This window comes from Suncus etruscus, chromosome 6 (genome assembly GCF_024139225.1).
Source record: "Suncus etruscus isolate mSunEtr1 chromosome 6, mSunEtr1.pri.cur, whole genome shotgun sequence".
NCBI classification, from domain to species: Eukaryota; Metazoa; Chordata; class Mammalia; order Eulipotyphla; family Soricidae; genus Suncus; species Suncus etruscus.
Genome location: NC_064853.1, coordinates 24,641,058 through 24,661,828, shown reverse-complemented (window position 1 = coordinate 24,661,828; position 20,771 = coordinate 24,641,058). Strand labels below are relative to the sequence as shown.

Sequence of the window (20,771 nt, the reverse complement as noted above, 5' to 3'; positions counted from 1 at the left end):
CTCCCAAAAGTACCTCCAGGTGGGATTCTTCATTCAACCTCATACAGCTTCAAATTTCCTGATATCCACTATCATGAGATGAGACCACCTCCACCCCAAGGCCTCACTCCTTCTGTAGCTCTCATCTTCCGAGGACAAAGGGTCAGAGGTAAGAAAGGCAGGCCAACACCTGAACAGACATATAAAGTATGGAAGACACCATCTTCTAGTTCCCAAGCTAAAGTGGTTTTCAGCTCTTGATTAGGATTCTACTAGATTCTGGCCATAAGTTACACTTCACCTAGTACTTACTCTGAGCCAGGCTTCAATTCTTTTTTTTTTTTTTTTTTTTTTTTTTTTGTGGTTTTTGGGTCACACCCGGCAGTGCTCAGGGGTTATTCCTGGCTCCAGGCTCAGAAATTGCTCCTGGCAGGCACGGGAGGACCATATATGGGACGCCGGGATTCGAACCGATGACCTCCTGCATGAGAGGCAAACGCCTTACCTCCATGCTATCTCTCCGGCCCCAGGCTTCAATTCTTAACTGACCTAATATCCTCAATTCTCACTGCCAAGAGCTTGCGCAGTCTGAAAACACTACACTTCATTTCTCTGTCCCGACTCCTCCGCTAACTGCTTCCCTAGCAGTCTGCCAGGTCACTGTGTGTAGAAACAATGCTTGGAAGAATTTTTTTCAAACTGTGTATTTGGGAAAAAATAAATTTAAGTTGTTGCTTAAAACAGGATATAATTCATAGGGTAAATGCCTGCCATGTAGCAGACAGCTCTGAGTGTGATCCTAAGCTACCAGCCCCTCAAAAAACCTGTAAAGACATAAGGCACATATCTTTTTTTTTTTTTTTTTTTTTTAGTTTTTGGGCCACACCCGGTGACGCTCAGCGGTTACTCCTGGCTATGCGCTCAGAAGTTGCTCCTGGCTTGGGGGACCATATGGGACGCCGGGGGATCGAACCACAGTCCTTCCGTGTCTAGCACTTGCAAGGCAGACACCTTACCTCTAGCGCCACCGCACCGGCCCCAAGGCATAAATCTTTAATCTCTAAAAGAATACACCACTAGGTGTGATCCTGAGGCCTAGGATCCCCAGCACAAAATAAGTGTGTGTATTTGTGTGTCTGTGTGTGTGTGTTACTCACATGTATAAGGCATGAACTTTACATGCCCAGCCTACATATTTGTCAAAATGAACAGATCTTATTTTTTTTGTTTTTTTTTGGGCCACACACGTCAGCACTCAGGGGTTACTCCTGACTCTGGCTCAGAAATCACTCCTGGCTTGGGGAACTATATGAAATGCTGGGGATCGAAACCACGTCTGTCCTGGGTCAGCTGAGTGCAAGGCAAATGCCCTACCACTGTGCTACTACTGTGCTACTATTCCAGCCCCAAATGAAGAACTCTAATATTATGCAAAAGAAACACTAACAGGCACTGCCAGGTGTTAAGGCTGCTCCTATATGATCCCTCTAATTGCAGTTCACTGTCTTCAGTGACTCTCAAGTCCAGGCAACAGCATAATATTTTGAAATATCTCTTCTTCTAACCTTTATCCCCATTAATTATGCATTAAATATGTTTGGATAAATCTACAATGGATATTTCTATATAAAATTTTGGAGATTTTTCTCCTTATCCAGTTTTGATGGGGCCATGTTGACATGGAAATCCAGAATTTCTATGCATTTTAAATACCCAGTCCCAAAGATCAGATCCTGTTTAGCGGACACTCCCTATAGCAGGCGTATTCTTACTGACTGTTCTCATGGATCCAGCAGGCTTGTGCAAAGTTTAGTTAAGGACCAGAGCAAGAGCTCACAGGTTGGAGCACTGCATTACATGTACAAGAACCATGGTGACCCCCTCCTACTGCACTGTCTCCTGAGCACCAAGTCAGTTCTAAAAATTAAAGACCCAATAGCCACATGAATTAAACCAAGAGAAACTCGTTCAGGCTTCAGTCATCTGACATCTTTACTTACACATCAACCCCTTCCCCACTAGACTGTTGTGAAGGGAACAGGCTGCTCCCACCATTTATGCTCCAAAGCCCTGTTCTCAGTCTGACAGAGTTAGAATGGAGCAAAGAAAGCGCAATAAGGAACCAGCTGAACAGTCTGGGGACAGCCGAGATGCCACAGTGAGAAATTTTAACTCAAGAAAGTGGTTCTCAGTCCCAGAGATAAGATCCCACAAAATTAGCAAACATTTTAAAAAACTAAATGAAAGATTACTTATACTTACACATCTAATTTCATCAGACTGGTCTGTTTGAGGTTTACTGACTTGTTGGTTTTTGGGTTTTGGATCATATCCAGTGAAATTCAGAGGTTACTCCTGGCTCTCTGCTCAAGGATCATTCCTGGCAGTGCTCAAGGGTTCATATGGGATGTTGGGGATAAGACCCAGGCCAGCCACATCCAAGGCAAATGCCCTACCTGCCATACCATTGTTCCAGCCCTCTGAAACTGTTTTATTTTATTACTACACAACATGCCTTCTTCTGAAAAAGTGTAGTCAATAACTGCTATCTCCAACATGCACTTTGGTATATCCTCAAATCAGAAAGCTCTGAAAATCAGAAAGCAACTGTCAGGCTGGAGACCTGACTCAAAGGGCTGAGACCACACCTCACACGATGGAGGCAGGATTCAATCCCCAGGACTACATGGTCTCCCAAGCACTTTTAGAAATGACTGCAAAGGGACCAAAGCAATAGCACAGTGGTAGGGTGTTGCCTTGCACACAGCTAACCCTGGACCGAATAGGGTTTTATCCCTGGCACCTCATATAGCCCCCACAGCCTACCAGGAGTGTTTTCTGAGCGAAGAGCCAGGAGTAACCCCTGAACACCAACAGATGTGGCCCTGGGGAAGAGACTGATGGAATGTGGTTATTTGGAGAGAGAAAACAGAAAAGACAGCTACAGCGCTCAAACACATGCAAACAAATCTCTCTTTGAAGTGGCATTCATAGTACTTCAATCCCAAACCTTGCTGAAAAAAGATCTTGAAAGCCAGTCATTTGCATGTTCAACAGGCAACTTTTAACTGTCATGTTCTGTCATAATGCAAGGCTCAAAAGGTAGATCTTACCTGGATGATGGGAAATGGAATGTAGTTCATGTTGTTGATAAAATACAGGAGACTATAGCTATAGCCAATAAATGCTCCAGCCAACAGGAAAAATAGGTGATTCTCATTTAAGCAGTTTTGGGCAGCAGGGCTATCTAAACTGAAGGGAAAAGGGTCAGATTATTAACTCAATTATCAGGAATACATATTATTATTACCAGCTCAGTATTTACTGAAGGCAGTTTTTACATCATTAATTAAGAAATGGTCCCAAATTCTTGGGGTCTGAGCAACAGAGCATTTCTCTTGCATACAATCAAACCAGGTTTGATCCCTAGCTCCCCACAAGATCCCCTGCCAGAAGTGATACATGAGCACAAAACCAGGAGTAAGACCTGAGAACTGCCAAGTGTGGGCCAAAAGCCAAGAAAAATAAAGAGAAAAGGAAAAGAAAATGTCCCAAATTTTAACAAAATGGCTCATTTTAAGTTAAGTATGGACAAAAGATGAACAAAACCCACTTCCTCTGATGCATGAGAATTTGACCATCAGCTTTGATCACCTGGAAATGTGCTGAAAGCAAGAATCTCTGCTGGGAAGCAGGAAAATGGCTCAGTGGCAGGTCATAAACCCACAAGTGTGAGCTAGCTTTGCTGGAGCTCCCTCTACGACTGGGCATTCCCTCCCAGGATCCTCTTCACTAAAGGTCGCCAGAGTAGGGGGAAATTGCCTGACTGTGGGAAGGTGAGTGTGTATATACAGGGAAGGGGTTCATGTAGATGTGCATCTAGGGAAGGTGTGTGTACATGCATGCAGGGTTCCACCCAGCAGTTCTCAGACCTTACTCCTGGCTCTCTAAGAGATCACTACAAGCAAGGGAGATTGGGGGGTACCCAAGTCAGCCACATGCAAGGCAAGTGCTCATCCTGCTCTTTTAATCTTTAAAGTAAGAGCATCAGGGGCCCGGAAAGATAGCACAGCGGCGTTTGCCTTGCAAGCAGCCGATCCAGGACCAAAGGTGGTTGGTTCGAATCCCAGTGTCCCATATGGTCCCCCGTGCCTGCCAGGAGCTATTTCTGAGCAGACAGCCAGGAGTAACCCTTGAGCGCCGCCGGGTGTGGCCCAAAAACAAAAAAAAAAAAGTAAGAGCATCAACTTGCAAATTATGTCAATGCTATAACCTTTACTTGTTACAGATTCACATTATAAAGGTATCTACTGAAAGAGCTAAGGATAAGTAATTCTATATTTTTCTTCATTCATATTCAATCTTCCTTGAACCCGATCTGAACACCATCTACTTTAAGAAGTCTTGAACTGCTAGTCCAGCCTTTATGGAAAACAATATGAAAATTCCTCAAAAAAAAAAAATGGAAATTGAACTCCCATTTAATCCAACTATACCACTCCTAGGGATATACCCTAGGAATAAAAAAACGCAATCCAAAAATACCTTCCTCACACCTAAATTCATTGCAGCACTATTTACAATATAGCCAGAATCTGGAAACAACCAAGATGCCCTTCAACAGATGAATGGATAAAGAAATTGTGGTACATATACACAATGGAATATCATGCAGCTGTCAGGAAAGATGAAGTCATGAAGTTTTCCTATACATGGATTCACATTGAAACTACTATGCTGAGTGAAATAAGTCAGAGGGAGAGACAGACACACAGAACAGCCTCACTCATTAGACATAATTGTAATAATGCCCAGAGATGAGGGCCAGAAGGACCAGATCATATTAAGCTTACCACAAAGAATGGTGAGTAAAATTTAGAGAAATAACTACAATAACAACTACAACGACAATGTTAATGAGTGAGAGAAGTAGAATGCCTGTTTCGAATACAGGCAGTGGAGTGGGAAAGGAGAAAAGATAGGGGGCATTGGTGGTGGGAATGTTGCACTGGTGAAGGAGGGTATTCTTTTTATGACTGAAACCCAACTACAATCACATTTGTCATCACAGTGTTTAAATAAAAATACTATTTTTAAAAAAAAAGAAGTCTTGAACTGATGATCCTTGCTTTCTATACCTCCCAAAAGTTTGATCTACAAATGTCTCTTCCTTCTCCTTCTTGCACTGAAAACGTCTCCTATTCTATCCACCTGCTAAATTTCTCAGCTCTCAGGGACCCAATCTGCCATGTGAGTCACTCTCATAAATCCAACACTCTGCACTGAATGATTTAAAAAATTCAATACAACAACCATAAAACATCAAAAATATCTGATGTATTTCTTTAGAAGCCTAGAAAGCAAAGATCTATAAATCATTCACCTTAAATATTAAAAATAATTAAAGACCTAAGTATAAAACCTAACCATAAAATATATAGAAATATAGGTGAAACATTCCACATCAACAACTTATATCAACCCCAATGTTTAATATTGTGTTATTTATCATCACTATGATATGGAAACAACCAAAGTGTTCACTGGTAGATGACTGAAAAAGCGGTGGTACATAAACACAATGGCATACCATTAAAGGAAAAAAAAAAAAAAACATGACAATATGCTATTTCCAGCAAAACAGAATGAATTAGGAGGGATTATGTAAATTCAGAAAGATGGTCAAGAAATTAAGTCAGAAAATGAGACAAATAATGGATGTGGGAACCCATGTGTTGAAAATAAAGTAATAGAATCAGGCTGGATCGTAGCTAAAGGGAGGAGGCATATGCCTTGTGTATGCGAGACCCTGGGTTCAATTCTTGGGGTCCCCAGCAGTACTGAATGTGGACTTTCTGGCCTTCTTCAGTCCCCAGAGGTAGAGGGGGCTAAGGAAACATGCTGGGTGTTAATTTTTACTTTTTTTTTTTGTTTTATTTGTGGGGGGGCCACACCTGGTGGCGGCGACGCTAAGGTGTTACTCCTGGCTCTGCGCTCAGAAATCACTCCTGGTGAGATAACATGGAGGTAAGGGTGTTTGCCTTCCATGCAAAAGGACAATGGTTCGAATCCCGGCATCCCATATGGTGCCCCGAGCCTGCCAGAAGCGATTTCTGAGCGTAAAGTCAAGAGTAACCCCTGAGCGCTGCCAAGTGTGACCAAAAAAATATACCAAAAAAAAAAAAAAAAAAGAAAAAAAAAAAGAAATCATTCCTGGCAGGCGCAGGGGACCATATGGGATGCCAGGAATCAAACCAGGGTCTGTCCTGTGTTGGTGCAAGCAAGGCAAACGCCTTACCACTGGTGCTATCTCTCTGGCCCCCTAATTTTTACTTTTTTTTGTTTGTTTTTTGTTTTTGGGTCACACCCAGCAGCGCACTGGGACTACTCTTGGCTCTATGCTCAGAAATCACCCCTGGCAGGCTCGAGGAACCATATGGGATGCCAGGATTTGAACCACTGTCCTTCTGCATGCAAGGCAAATGCCCTACCGATCTCTCTGGCCCCCTAATTTTTACTTTTAAAAAATAAAAATAAAGTATTAACCTGCACAAATCACCTTTGGCTTGATACTGATATAAATTTCATTATGGGGGGGGGGGGGATTTAGTATTACCTCTTGGTTCCAGGGCAGGGAACCACAAGAAAACTGTACTTGCTCTTGGTTACCACTGCCGCACACCACGCCATCATCATTCCCATCACACCGTGAATGAAAGAATGCAGGAGCTGTTGGGGGTGGATGATCTTCCCAATCAGTGCCAGTCTGGTGCAGGGAATGCAAGGCGCAACTGCAAACACAAAGAACAGAGCTACGTCATCTGCTGCACCTAAAGGTGGGGGCCCTCAACTTTCCTCTCCTCCTGGCACTAACAGTCCCAAAGCCTCAGAAACCATGTAAGTTAAAATAATAAAAGATGGGCCGGGTAGGTGGCGCTGGAGGTAAGGTGTCTGCCTTGCAAGCGCTAGCCAAGGAAGGACCGCGGTTCGATCCCCCGGCGTCCCATATGGTCCCCCCAAGCCAGGGGCGATTTCTGAGCACATAGCCAGGAGTAACCCCTGAGCGTCAAACGGGTGTGGCCCAAAAACCAAAAAAAAAAAAAAATAATAAAAGAATAAAAGGACTGAATACAGAGAACTGCACACAAGGCCAAGAAGATAGCTCTGCGAACCGGAGCACAAGTTCTGTTTCCTGCAGGAGGCTGGGATTCAACGCCCAGAACAGTAATGCCTCCCAAGCACTGACACTGCACGGCAGCACCCAAAATGCAAAATAAAGGGAAAAAAAGAGAGAGCTGCACATAATGCAAAACCAAACCACCTAGAGGAGACATTCAAGTGCAGTATTATCACATTTTTCATTTTTACATAAGATTTCCTGATACCTTAGAGTAGTAGTAAGCAATCCTGAGCGTGGCCCAAAAAAACAAAATCAAACAAACTTCTCAGTCCCAGACTCAAGAGTACTAAAAAAGTAGGAAGAGTATTAAAAACCCAAATGCTTTTCTGGGAGAATTCACAGTTTTCTAAGGTGAAACACATCATGGGTACTCGGGGTAAAGGTGCTGTGTCACACACACAGAACATGCACATGCAATAAGCTATATCACCATGCCTAAAAGCACAGGTTTTCTCAAAAATCATGAATACACACTTCTTTTATTTTTTAAAAAAATAAAATAGGGCCCGGAGAGATAGCACAGCGGCGTTTGCCTTGCAAGCAGCCGATCCAGGACCAAAGGTGGTTGGTTCGAATCCCGGTGTCCCATATGGTCCCCCATGCCTGCCAGGAGCTATTTCTGAGCAGACAGCCAGGAGTAACCCCTGAGCACCGCTGGGTGTGGCCCAAAAACCAAAAAAAAAAAAAAAAATAAAAAATAAAAAATAAAATAAAATAAAATAAAGGGCTCCCTGTGTGTGACACCAGGCGGGGAAAATCCGCGAAAGTACACCGGCCCAGTGGGGCTCAGCTGTGAAAGACTGTGAGTGTGACCTGTCTATGTCTGTCTACTGTCCTCTTGCGTGAAACTCTTGCGAGTGGGGCAAAAAGAGCCTCCAGAAACCTCGCTCGCCCAGACGCCATTTTCAGGGAGGGACTTCAGAGCATAAAAACCGGCTATCCTTTGCAAAAGCTGGCTCCCTGTGTGTGACACCAGGCGGGGAAAATCCGCGAAAGTACACCGGCCCAGTGGGGCTCAGCTGTGAAAGACTGTGAGTGTGACCTGTCTATGTCTGTCTACTGTCCTCTTGCGTGAAACTCTTGCGAGTGGGGCAAAAAGAGGCTCAGAGGAGCACGGCCGCTCCGCTTCGCTACGCGGCCGTGCACTCTTTCTAAGGAAAGAACTCCATTGCAACAAGAAGGAAAAATCACACTAAGAACGGCGCTATATCACAGAAGCAAACATTTCTCTCTGGACTGTCTTCTCTGTTACATGCTCGGGCCTAAGATTTGACCCAGTGTGAGGCTTCATCCACGGAGGACTCCCCTCCCTTAGAGGCAAGTCAGCCCATCCAGAAAGGGAGGAGCCAGAGGAGTGTGCTGCCTACATCATATAGACAATGAATACCACTACAACACGTAGAAAAACCCACAATACAAATGTGACAATGGGGAAACAGCGCAGGCCAGCATCAGACATAGAGAATGAAGACGACAATTCTGAGGACCAGATAATGACTGAACAACTAATCAACCTCTCAGATAAGGACTTTAGACTAGCAATATGGAAGGTGCTCAACAGACTCCAAGAAACCATGGATCGAGTTGAACAGAACACTAATAAGAACCAAGAAAATATGAAGGCAGAAATGACAAAACTCCAAACTGAAATAACATGTCAACTAACAGGCCTGAAAAACTCAGTAAACGAAGTGAATGACAAAATGGATAAGCTCTGGGACAGGGTATCAGAAGCTGAGAATAGACTTGGTGCTGTGGAAGATGAGATACATAACAATTCCATACAGCAGGAGAGATTGGACAAAAAACTTAAAGCAAATGAGCAGACAATGGAAAAATTAGTCAAAGAATGGGAACAGACGAAAATAGAAGTCTATGATAAGATCAACAGAAACAACTTAAGAATCATTGGAGTCCCAGAGACCCAGGAAGAAAATTTCCAGGAAGAATCAATGGTCAAGAACATCATTAAAGAGAAACTTCCAGAGCTAAAGAATATATGTGATCAAATCCTGCATGCCCGAAGAGTACCAACCAAAAGAGACCCCAGAAAAACCACCCCAAGACACATCCTAGTCACAATGACAAATCCCACAGATAGAGACAGAATTCTGAAAACAGCAAGATCAAAAGGGGAAATCATGTTCAAGCAAGCTTCCCTGAGATTTACAGCAGACCTGTCACCAGAAACGCTCAATGCCAGAAAGCAGTGGTGGGATATTGTGACAAGACTGAATGAAATGAATGCTTCACCCAGAATACTATACCCAGCAAAACTCACTTTCCGGTTTGATGGAAGAATACATGGTTTCACAGACAAAAAACAGCTCAGAAACTTCACAGACACAAAACCAGTCTTAAGAGAAAAACTGAAAGACCTAATCTAAGACAAGACTACCCAAAAGACACACCAAATTTTGAAATAAAGATGGCGTTAAATCCCAGGACAATTCTTTCTCTCAACGTCAATGGACTAAATGCACCAGTTAAGAGACACAGAGTGGCTAAATGGATCAAAAAACTCAATCCAACCTTCTGCTGCCTACAAGAAACGCACCTGAATAGTCAGAACAAACATAGACTCAAAATAAAAGGCTGGAGAAAAGTTATCCAAGCAAACAACACCCATAAAAAAGCTGGAGTGGCCATACTAATATCAGATAATGCAAACTTTATACTCAGGAAGGTTGTAAGGGACAAAGACGGACATTTTATATTAATCAAGGGGTACGTAGAGCAGGAAGAATTCACTCTCCTAAACATATATGCACCGAATGAGGGGCCAGCAAAATATTTAATACAACTGCTGACAAATCTGAAAAATAATATCAACAACAACACAATAATTGTGGGGGACCTAAACACGGCTTTGTCAACACTGGACAGGTCAACCAGACTGAAACCCAACAAGAATATACTAGACCTGAGGAGAGAAATGGAAGAAAGAGGCCTAGTGGATATATATAGGACACTCCATCCCCAGAAACCTGGATACACATTCTTCTCCAATGTACATGGGACATTCTCCAGGATAGACTACATGCTGGCACATAAAACATACCTCCATAAGATCAAGAGGATAGAAATTTTGCAGACTACCTTCGCTGACCACAAGGCTCTGAAATTATTTGTGAACTCCAAAGGGACTCAGAAGAAACACTTTAACACCTGGAAGTTAAACAGCCTCATGCTCAATAACCAGTGGGTCCGAGATGAAATCAAGTAGGAAATAAAAAGGTTCCTGGAAACAAATGACAATAAAGACACAAACTCTCAGAACTTATGGGACACAGCAAAAGCAGTACTGAGAGGAAAATTTATAGCTTTGCAAGCACACATCAGGAAGGAAGAAGGAGCTTACCTGAGTAGCTTAATGACACAGCTAATAGAACTAGAAAATGCTCAACAAAAGGACCCAAGAACAGGAAGACAGAAGGAAATAACAAAGCTGAGAGCAGAAATCAACGAAGTGGAAACTCAAAAAACAATCCGAAAGATCAACGAAAGCAGAAGTTGGTTCTTTGAAAAAATAAACAAGATTGATAGACCACTGGCAAACCTAACAAAGAAAGAGAGAGAGAGAAACTTGATAACTCGTATCAGGAATGAAAAAGGAGAGATCACTACTGATATGACAGAGATTCAAAGGGTAATCAGAAACTACTTTGAAAAACTCTACGCCACTAAAAATGAGAACCTGGAAGAAATGGATAAATTCTTGGACTCTTATAATCTTCCACGGTTGAAGGAAGAGGATGTAGCATATCTAAACACCCCCATCACCATTGATGAAATTAAAACAGTAATCAAATGTCTGCCGAAAAACAAAAGCCCAGGTCCAGATGGATTCACTAATGAATTCTATCAAACTTTCCAAGAGGAACTACTGCCAATCTTGGCAAGACTCTTTCATGAAATTGAACAAACAGAAACACTTCCAAATAGCTTTTATGAAGCCAACATCACCTTGATACCTAAACCAGACAGAGACGCTACCAAAAAAGAAAATTACAGACCAATATCACTGATGAATGCAGATGCAAAGATCCTCAACAAAATCCTGGCAAATAGGATTCAATGCCTCATTAAGAAGATCATCCACTACGATCAAGTAGGTTTCATCCCAGGAATGCAAGGCTGGTTTAACATCCGTAAATCTATCAACATAATACACAACATCAATAACAAGAAAAATAAAAACCACATGATCATATCAATAGATGCAGAGAAAGCATTTGATAAGGTCCAACACCCATTCTTGATCAAAACTCTCAGCAAGATGGGAATGGAGGGAACCTTTCTCAATATAGTGAAGGCCATCTACCACAAGCCAGTGGCAAATATTATCCTCAATGGAGAAAAACTGAAAGCCTTCCCTCTAAATTCTGGCACAAGACAAGGCTGTCCTCTCTCACCACTCCTATTCAACATAGCACTGGAAGTACTTGCTATAGCGATTAGGCAAGAAAAGGATATCAAGGGAATCCAGATAGGAAAGGAAGAAGTCAAGCTCTCACTGTTTGCAGATGACATGATACTCTACTTAGAAAACCCTAAAGACTCTATCAAAAAGCTTCTAGAAACAATAGACTCATATAGCAAGGTGGCAGGCTACAAAATTAACACACAAAAATCAATGGCCTTTCTATACACCAACAGTAATAAAGAAGAAATGGACATTAAGAAAACAACCCCATTCACAATAGTACCACACAAACTCAAATATCTTGGAATCAACTTGACTAAATATGTGAAGGACCTATACAAAGAAAACTATAAAACTCTGCTCCAAGAAATAAGAGAGGACACACGGAAATGGAAACACATACCCTGCTCATGGATTGGCAGGATTAACATCATCAAAATGTCAATACTCCCCAAGGCATTATACAGATTTAATGCCATCCCTCTAAAGATACCCATGACATTCTTCAAAGAAGTGGATCAGACACTTTTGAAATTCATTTGGAACAATAAACACCCTCGAATAGCTAAAGCAATCATTGGGAAAAAGAATATGGGAGGAATTACTTTTCCCAACTTTAAACTGTACTACAAAGCAACAGTTATCAAAACAGCATGGTATTGGAATAAGGATAGGTCCTCAGATCAGTGGAATAGGCTTGAATACTCAGAAAATGTTCCCCAGAGATACAACCATCTAATTTTTGATAAAGGAGCAGGAAATCCTAAATGGAGCAGGGAAAGCCTCTTCAACAAGTGGTGTTGGCACAATTGGATAGCCACTTGCAAAAAATTAAACTTAGACCCCCAGCTAACATCATGTACAAAGGTAAAATCCAAATGGATTAAAGACCTCGATATCAGCCCCAAAACCATAAGATATATAGAACAGCACATAGGCAAAACACTACAGGACATTACAGGCATCTTCAAGGAGGAAACTGCACTCTCCAAGCAAGTGAAAGCAGAGATTAACAGATGGGAATATATTAAGCTGAGAAGCTTCTGCACCTCAAAGGAAATAGTGCCCAGGATACAAGAGCCACCCACTGAGTGGGAGAAACTATTCACCCAATACCCATCAGATAAGGGGCTAATCTCCAAAATATACAAGGCACTGACAGAACTTTACAAGAAAAAAACATCTAACCCCATCAAAAAATGGGGAGAAGAAATGAACAGACACTTTGACAAAGAAGAAATACGCATGGCCAAAAGACACATGAAAAAATGTTCCACATCACTAATCATCAGGGAGATGCAAATCAAAACAACGATGAGATACCACCTCACACCCCAGAGAATGGCACACATCACAAAGAATGAGAATAAACAGTGTTGGCGGGGATGTGGAGAGAAAGGAACTCTTATCCACTGCTGGTGGGAATGCTGTCTAGTTCAACCTTTATGGAAAGCGATATGGAGATTCCTCCAAAAACTGGAAATCGAGCTCCCATACGATCCAGCTATACCACTCCTAGGAATATACCCTAGGAACACAAAAATACAATACAAAAACCCCTTCCTTACACCTATATTCATTGCAGCTCTATTTACCATAGCAAGACTCTGGAAACAACCAAGATGCCCTTCAACAGATGAATGGCTAAAGAAACTGTGGTACATATACACAATGGAATATTATGCAGCTGTCAGGAGAGATGAAGTCATGAAATTTTCCTATACATGGATGTACATGGAATCTATTATGCTGAGTGAAATAAGTCAGAGAGAGAGAGAAAAACGCAGAATGGTCTCACTCATCTATGGGTTTTAAGAAAAATGAAAGACACCCTTGTAATAATAATTTTCAGACACAAAAGAGAAAAGAGCTGGAAGTTCCAGCTCACCTCAGGAAGCTCACCACAAAGAGTGATGAGTTTAGTTAGAGAAATAACTACATTTTGAACTGTCCTAATATTGAGAATGTATGAGGGAAATGTAGAGCCTGTTTAGGGTACAGGCAGGGGTTGGGTGGGGAGGAGGGTGATTTGGGACTTGGGTGATGGGAATGTTGCACTGGTGATGGGTGGTGTTCCTTTTATGACTGAAACCCAAACACAATCATGTATGTAATCAAGGTGTTTAAATAAAAAAAAAATTAAAAAAATAAAATAAAATAAAATAAAATAAAATAAAATAAAACAAAGTTGGTCAGAGTAACACAACTGGCTCAGGGGACCATGCAGTGTTGGGGATCAAACTTGGGGGGACTATCAGCCTCATAGTATTGTGCCCTTTTTTTGGTTTTTGGGTCACACCCGGCAGTGCTCCGGGGTTACTCCTGGCTCTACACTCAGAAATCGCTCCTGGCAGGCATGGGAGACCACATGGGATGCCAGGATTCGAACCACCATCAGTCCTGGATTGGCTCTGTGCAAGGCAAACGCCCTACTGCTGTGCAATCTCTCTGGTCAAAGTATTGTGCTTTTATATTTGTAAAGAAACCCAAAAATACATTTGTCCTGATCTTCTACTCCACAAGAGCATATTATATTATATTGCAGGTACTGAATCACAATTTTGCAGACCATTAAAATATCGAAATTTGGGACCAAAGTGATGGCACAATGGGCAGGGCATTTGTCTTGTATGCAGCTGACCCAGGTTCAATCCCTGACATCCCATATGGTCTCCCAAACCTGCCAGGAGTGATTGCTGAGCACAGAGCCAGGAGCAATTTCTGAGTACCACTGGATATAACCCCCACCCCCAATCTAAATTTGAGGAATGTTGTAAAATATCCAAAGCTTTTGTTTGTTTTTGGGTGGAGAAAGGGTTTGGGCCACACTCCCTGGTGCTCAAGGCTGACTGACTCCCCGCCCTATACTCATGGATCACTCCCTGCAAGCTCAGGGGACCATATCAGGTATCAGGGACAGGCTGGGTCAGCTGGATGCAAGGCAAGTATCCGACCTGCTATACTACTACTCCCGCCCTACTTTAACCAGTTTAAATGAATGGCATTCCCCTTGTTATATAGCCACCATCCATAATTCATCAACAGACTTTCCCTCTTCCCAACGGGATCAGAAACCAATGAAATAAGAACTTCCCTCTTCCCTCCCACCCTGCAGCCACTCTATTTCCCATTTCCTGAACCTAACATTCTAGATAGGTCATAAGTAGAATGAGTTATACTTGCTCTAAAAGCTGAATACTCTCTGTTTTTCGTTTTTGGGTCACACCCAGCAGCGCTCAGGGGTTACTCCTGGCTCGACGCTCAGAAATCGCTCCTGGCAGGCTCAGGGGACCATATGGGATGCCGGGATTCGAACCATCATCCTTCTGCATCTAAGGCAAACGCCTTACCGCTGTGCTATCTCTCAGGCCCCAAAGCTGAATACTGTTTAGAATAAACACTAGCTCTCATGAATTTTAAAGACAGTCAATGTAATTCTCCATACTTATTAAAATACAGCCTCCGTTATTCGGCCTCACATACAAAATGCACTGAACATGTCTGGGTAAACTAATTTAGCCATTTTTAAGATGTTTAACATTTGAAAACTCACCTGTATAGAACTCCACATTGAAAATACTTATCACCACTATTATCACTGACAGCAACAAGAGGTAGAAGATTACAGAGGAGCTACAAAGGTCACTGAAAGAATCTAAAACGAGAGATGGATTAGTTTACTCACTCACCTAGTCACGTTCCAATACTATATAAAAAGTGTGGGCCCCGACTGAAATTTTAAATTTTGTTTTCATTTTGTGACCACACCCTGAGGTGCTCAGAACTTAGCCCTGCTCTGCGATGAGTAATCACTCCTGACATGCTATGGGGAACAATACACAATGCTGGGGATCAAACCAGATCCCACCTTGCAAGGCATGTGCCTTGACCCCTGTACTAATTTTCTGATCTGAAAATGTTGATATCTCTATTTTAAAAATGTATACATATACCACTGGTAGATCCAAATAGATATCAACTACAATAGGAGATACTGGACCAACCTCTTATTCCCATACATATTCAAGTATTTTTTTTTTTAACTTTTTTTTTTTGGTTTTTGGGTCACACCCGGTGACGCTCAGGGGTTACTCCTAGCTATGCGCTCAGAAGTCGCTCCTGACTTGGGGGACCATATGGGACGCCGGGGGATCGAACCACGGTCCGTCTCCTAGGCTAGCGCAGGTAAGGCAGGCACCTTACCTCCAGCGCCACCGCCCGGCCCCATATTCAAGTATTTTTTAAAAGAATCAGATAAGGGGCTGGAGCTATAGCGCAGCAGTAGAGCATTTGCCTTGCCCACAGCTGACTCGAAATGGACCTAGGTTTGATCCCTGGCATTCCATATGGTTCCCAAGCCAGGAGCCATTTCTTAGCACATAGCCAGGAGTAACCCCTGAGCGTCACCAGGTGTGGCCCAAAAACCAAAAAAAAAAAAAAAATCAGATAATAACATTAGACAAAAACACAACCATATGCAAACATATTTCATCACATGAAACAGAACTACAACAATTAGTAATATATCCAGCAAAATTTCTTTTTAAATGTAAACAATATTCTTCAGATCTATTTTTGGAGGGGAGTGGTGTAGGGCATGCCCAGTGATGTACAGAGGTTACTCCTGGCTCTGCACTTACAAATTATTCCTGGTGGTGCACAGGAGACCACATGGAATGTCAGATATTGAAACCAGGTCACTCAACTGCAAGGAAAATGCCCTACCTGCTGTAATATCACTCTGGGCCCTCTTCAGAACTTTTTCTTTTTTGGGGGGGAGGGGAGAATCTCACCCAGCAGTGCTCAAGGGAGACTCTAGGCTCTGTGCTCAGAAATTGCTCCTGGGAGCTGGGTGGTGGCGCTAGAGGTAAGGTGCCTGCCTTGCCTGCGCTAGCCTTGGACGGACCGAGGTTCGATCCCCCGGCGTCCCATATGGTCCCCCAAGCCAGGAGCAACTTCTGAGCACATAGCCAGGAGTAACCCCTGAGCGTCACCGGGTGTGGCCCAAAAACCAAAAAAAAAAAAAAAAAGAAAGAAATTGCTCCTGGCAGGCACGGGGGACCAAATGGGATGCTGGGATTCGAACCACCATCCTTCCTGAATTGGCTGTGTGCAAGGCAAACGCCCTACTGCTGTGCTATTTCTCTGGCCCCCCAAACCAGGAGTGATTTCTGAGCACAAAGCCAGGAGTAAACCCTGAGCATCAAAAACTCCATATTTCTGAAAACAGCACAATCCATATATCTAAATGAGCTAAATTTTGTTTGTTTTTTGTTTTTTTGGGTCACACCCGGCAGTGCTCAGGAGTTACTCCTGGTCCTACGCTCAGAAATCGCTCCTGGCAGGCTCGGGGGACCATATGGGATGCCAGGATTCGAACCACCGTCCTTCTGCATGCAAGGCAAACGCCTTACCTCCATGCTATCTCTCCGGCCCCTAAATGAGCAAAATTTTTTTTTTTTGGTTTTTGGGCCACACCCGTTTGATGCTCAGGGGTTACTCCTGGCTATGTGCTCAGAAGTCGCTCCTGGCTTGGGGGGACCATATGGGACGCCGGGGGATCGAACCTCAGTCCATCCTATGATAGCGCTTGCAAGGCAGACACCTTACCTCTAGCGCCACCTTCCCGGCCCCTAATTGAGCTAAATTTAAAAAAAAAAGTCATTGTGACACTAATATATTCACCTTTCAGAGTTGGTTAATAATCAAAACTCCACTTCAAAATTGCGTAAAGCTTAAAATTTCAAAACATAAGGTAATATAATTAAGGACATGTTTGGCAAATAAAAATAAAACTCTTTTTTGGGGGGGAGTGTTGAATTTTGGGGCCACACCAGATTGTGTTCAGGGGTTATTCCTGGCTCTGCACTTGGGGATTACTTCTGAGAGTGCTTGGGAGACCACATGGGATGCTGCCACGGATCAAACCCAGATTGCACGACAAGGCAAACACTCTACCTGCTATACTATCATTCAAGCCCCAATATGTCTGTTTTCTGTGTGTGCGCACGCACGTGTGGTCAATCCTATCCACTTGTTTTCCCAAAGCCGAGTATCACTCACCTGACAGCCATTGTATCGGATGCCATAAATCAATGCCACTAAGTATTATATACACAATGGTGGAGATGGGCAGAAGCAGCACAGACCAAATAATACTTGAGGCTATCCTCCATCCTAAAACCTAAGAGGAAGCAGAAACACTCAAGCATGAAGGATTTCGGTTATGCAAACCCTACCTTATTTATATGATAGACTGTTAATCAGCAAATTTCACACAAAGATCACAGCTATATACAGAAAGCCAAATAGTTCCTACGATCAAAGGCTCTGCAGACCACTACAGAATCTTGGCATTAGTACATAGGCTAGGGCCACATTAGCTATTGAACTGTGATGAGGAGAGACTTTAAGAGTTACAACTGTATTTTCAGCAACTTGCACTCATCTCTCTGGGCTTAAGGGATATGCCAATATCTAAAGTCTGTGTATGTTCTATGGGAATCATAGGCATATAGTAATTAGTTCACAATTATTAGATATGCAGTGCTCAGGGCTTACTCCTGGCTCTGTGCTCAGGCAACCCCTTTCTGGTGGTGCTCAAAGAGCTGTATGTGGTGCTGAGGTTCAACTATATGTTTGCCACATGGGTAAGGCAGGCCTTACCTGTACTATCCTGCCCTAGATATGCACTTCTTTTAATTTGGGGTATGTGTTTTGGAGCTATACCCAGCAGTGCTCAGGCTTACTCCTTGTTCTGGGATCGGAGATTATTCCTGGAAAGACTCAGGAGACCATATAGAGTACCAGGATCAAACTCAAATTGGCAGCAAGCAAAGCAAATACCCTACTCCCTGTGTTATCCCTTTACCTCTACAGAATGCACTTTTGTTTGTTTGTTTGTTTTGTTTGTTTTGTTTTTGAGTCACACCCAGAGGTGCTCAGGGGTTACTCCTGGCTCTGTGCTCAGAAACTGCTCCTGGCAGGGGGACTATATGGGATACAGGAAGTGAACCCAATCCATCCTGGGTTGGCTGCGTGCAAGGCAAACACCCTACTACTTCGCTATTGCTCCAGCCCCCAATATGCACTTCTTAATGGGCAACTCATCTCCATTATATTCCCATCTGAAGTATATGATGACTGCATGGAATAACGTTCTGCTGAATAAGTGAATCCAAGAAGACATACAGAAGGATTTACAACAGAGAAGACACCACTGAACTAAACTGGCAAACGCTGCTGTGCTATCTCTCCGGGCCCGAAAGAAGGTATCTTAAAGGATCCTCCAATACCATCTCTATTCAATATGATGCAGGAGACTTTTTTTTTCCTTTTTCCTCATCAATATTCTAAGACCAAAACAACATTGAACGTGACTTATTTGAGGACCTGAGGTCGCTCTCCCAAACTAGGTGACTGGTATCATGTTGATAAAGAACAAGGCTGAAAGGAAGTAAAAATGCAGGTCAGGGGGTCATCAGTGCGCTGGGACAGAGGATAAGGAAGCTCGCCTTCCAAACAGCTGAAACTGGTTCTATCCTCAACATTCCTAAGGTCCCCTCAGCCAGAAGTAATCCCTAAGCATCGTCAGGTGTGACCCTCAAAAAACTTAAAATTCACCCTGGGTCCATCCCAGGATGGATGGCAGTGCTAGTAGGGAGATCCCTAAAAAAAGGGGCTTTCCTTCCACTCCCTGCCTTCCGTGGGAATGATGAGCAACTGGTACCAACTTCAGGAAGGCAGGTCTTTTCTCTCCCTCTGACTTAACAATGAGCACCTGTCACCCACTAAGAGCTCCTGCTCAGTCACACGCCACCTCCTGAATCTTCCTGTCCCCCTCTTAGGCCAAATCAACTAATTGGGAGGGTTTTTTTTGCACAGGCTATTAAATACAAATACATCCTTGCAATAAATAAAAAATAAAATAAAATAAAATTTCTCATTCCTGATCTAAATGCTCCCACCCTCCTGCCCTGACCAACTTCCCCTAGTATAAGTAACCAGTTCTCGCTCTTGTAACCAGTGGGGCACTCAGGCACATGAACCCACCCAATCAGCAGCTTTCCCAGGCATGTCCCCCCAACAATCAAAATCATAAAATAAAAGTTCCCATCCCTGATCTAAGTGCTCCCTCCAACTCTGACCAATTTCCCCATGTAAGTGTAACCAATTCCCAGTCTTGTAACCAGTGGGACACTCAGGCACATGTATATACTCAGCCACCAGCTTTTTCAGGCATGTCCCCTCAACAATCAAAATAGTTCAATAGATGTGCGGGGTGAGGGAGGGGGGCAAAAATAATAATAATAATAATAAAAGAAAAGTTCCTATTCCTGATCTAAGTGCTCCCTCCAGCCCTGACCAACTTCCCCCTCGGAAGTGTAACCAGTGGGGTACTCAGGCACGTGTATGCCCAGCCACCAGCTTTCCCAGACAAGTCCCCCCAACACAACCCCAAACTCAGTCCCTCCAAGGCCTCCTCCCCACGCTGCACCCCCCCCCCGCCCCGCACAGTGCGCAGGCGCAGTTGGTGCCAGGCCCGGCCAGCAACCCCCAACCCAACCCAGCCCGACCCGGCCCCGGCCCCCACCGGCACCGGCAGGGCGGCGGCACTCACGAGCCACACGAGGTCCCGCGGCCCGCCCGAGCAGGGCCGACTCGCAGGCGCGGCGGCGGTGGCCATGCTGCTGGCGGGCCCCTCGCGGCGAGGGGCGGGGGGCCGTCCGGCCGCGGCCCGCCACCGCCGTTCAAAGGGAGGCGGGCCCCGCGAGGACCCCGCCGGGGCTGGCCCGAGCGGTGCCTGAGCAGCCTGAGGCCCGTCGCCCGCTTGAAAATCCGTCCGAGCCAGCCGGGGAGGCCAGAGCCTCGCCGCAGACACATTGCCCAAAGAGGGCCGAGCGTTTAAAAGCGGCGCCTTTTGAAATAAGATGTATCTGCGAAGCAGAATCCAGCGGGACACCAGCAACTGGGGGTGACGCTGCATGCTGGGAACTGTAGTTTTCAACGGCCTTGTGCGGAGGAGGCAAGCAGGAAGCGCGTTGCCTGCTGGGAGTTGGAGTTCCGAAGAAAGGCATGCTGGGAGTTGGAGTTCAGAAGAAATGCATGCTGGGAGTTGGAGTTCAGAAGAAATGCATGCTGGGAGTTGGAGTTCCGAAGAAATGCATGCTGGGAGTTGGAGTTCCG

The 20,771-nt window shown here is 43.9% G+C and overlaps 1 protein-coding gene across 1 annotated transcript in view; it reads right to left on the bottom strand.

Moving 5' to 3' along the window:
* NDC1 (NDC1 transmembrane nucleoporin) overlaps positions 1-20,317 on the bottom strand; it is a 63,131-nt gene extending 42,814 nt beyond the window's left edge. Inside the window, exons 1-5 of the mRNA XM_049774726.1 lie at positions 20,206-20,317; positions 17,649-17,769; positions 15,139-15,240; positions 6,596-6,770; positions 3,093-3,231 (exon numbers count right to left, since the gene is read on the bottom strand). Coding sequence (XP_049630683.1) covers positions 3,093-3,231; positions 6,596-6,770; positions 15,139-15,240; positions 17,649-17,769; positions 20,206-20,271 — 603 coding nt within the window. The 5' untranslated portion in view covers positions 20,272-20,317. The remainder of the gene's footprint in view (positions 1-3,092; positions 3,232-6,595; positions 6,771-15,138; positions 15,241-17,648; positions 17,770-20,205) is intronic.
* Between the last annotated feature and the right edge of the window lie 454 nt (positions 20,318-20,771).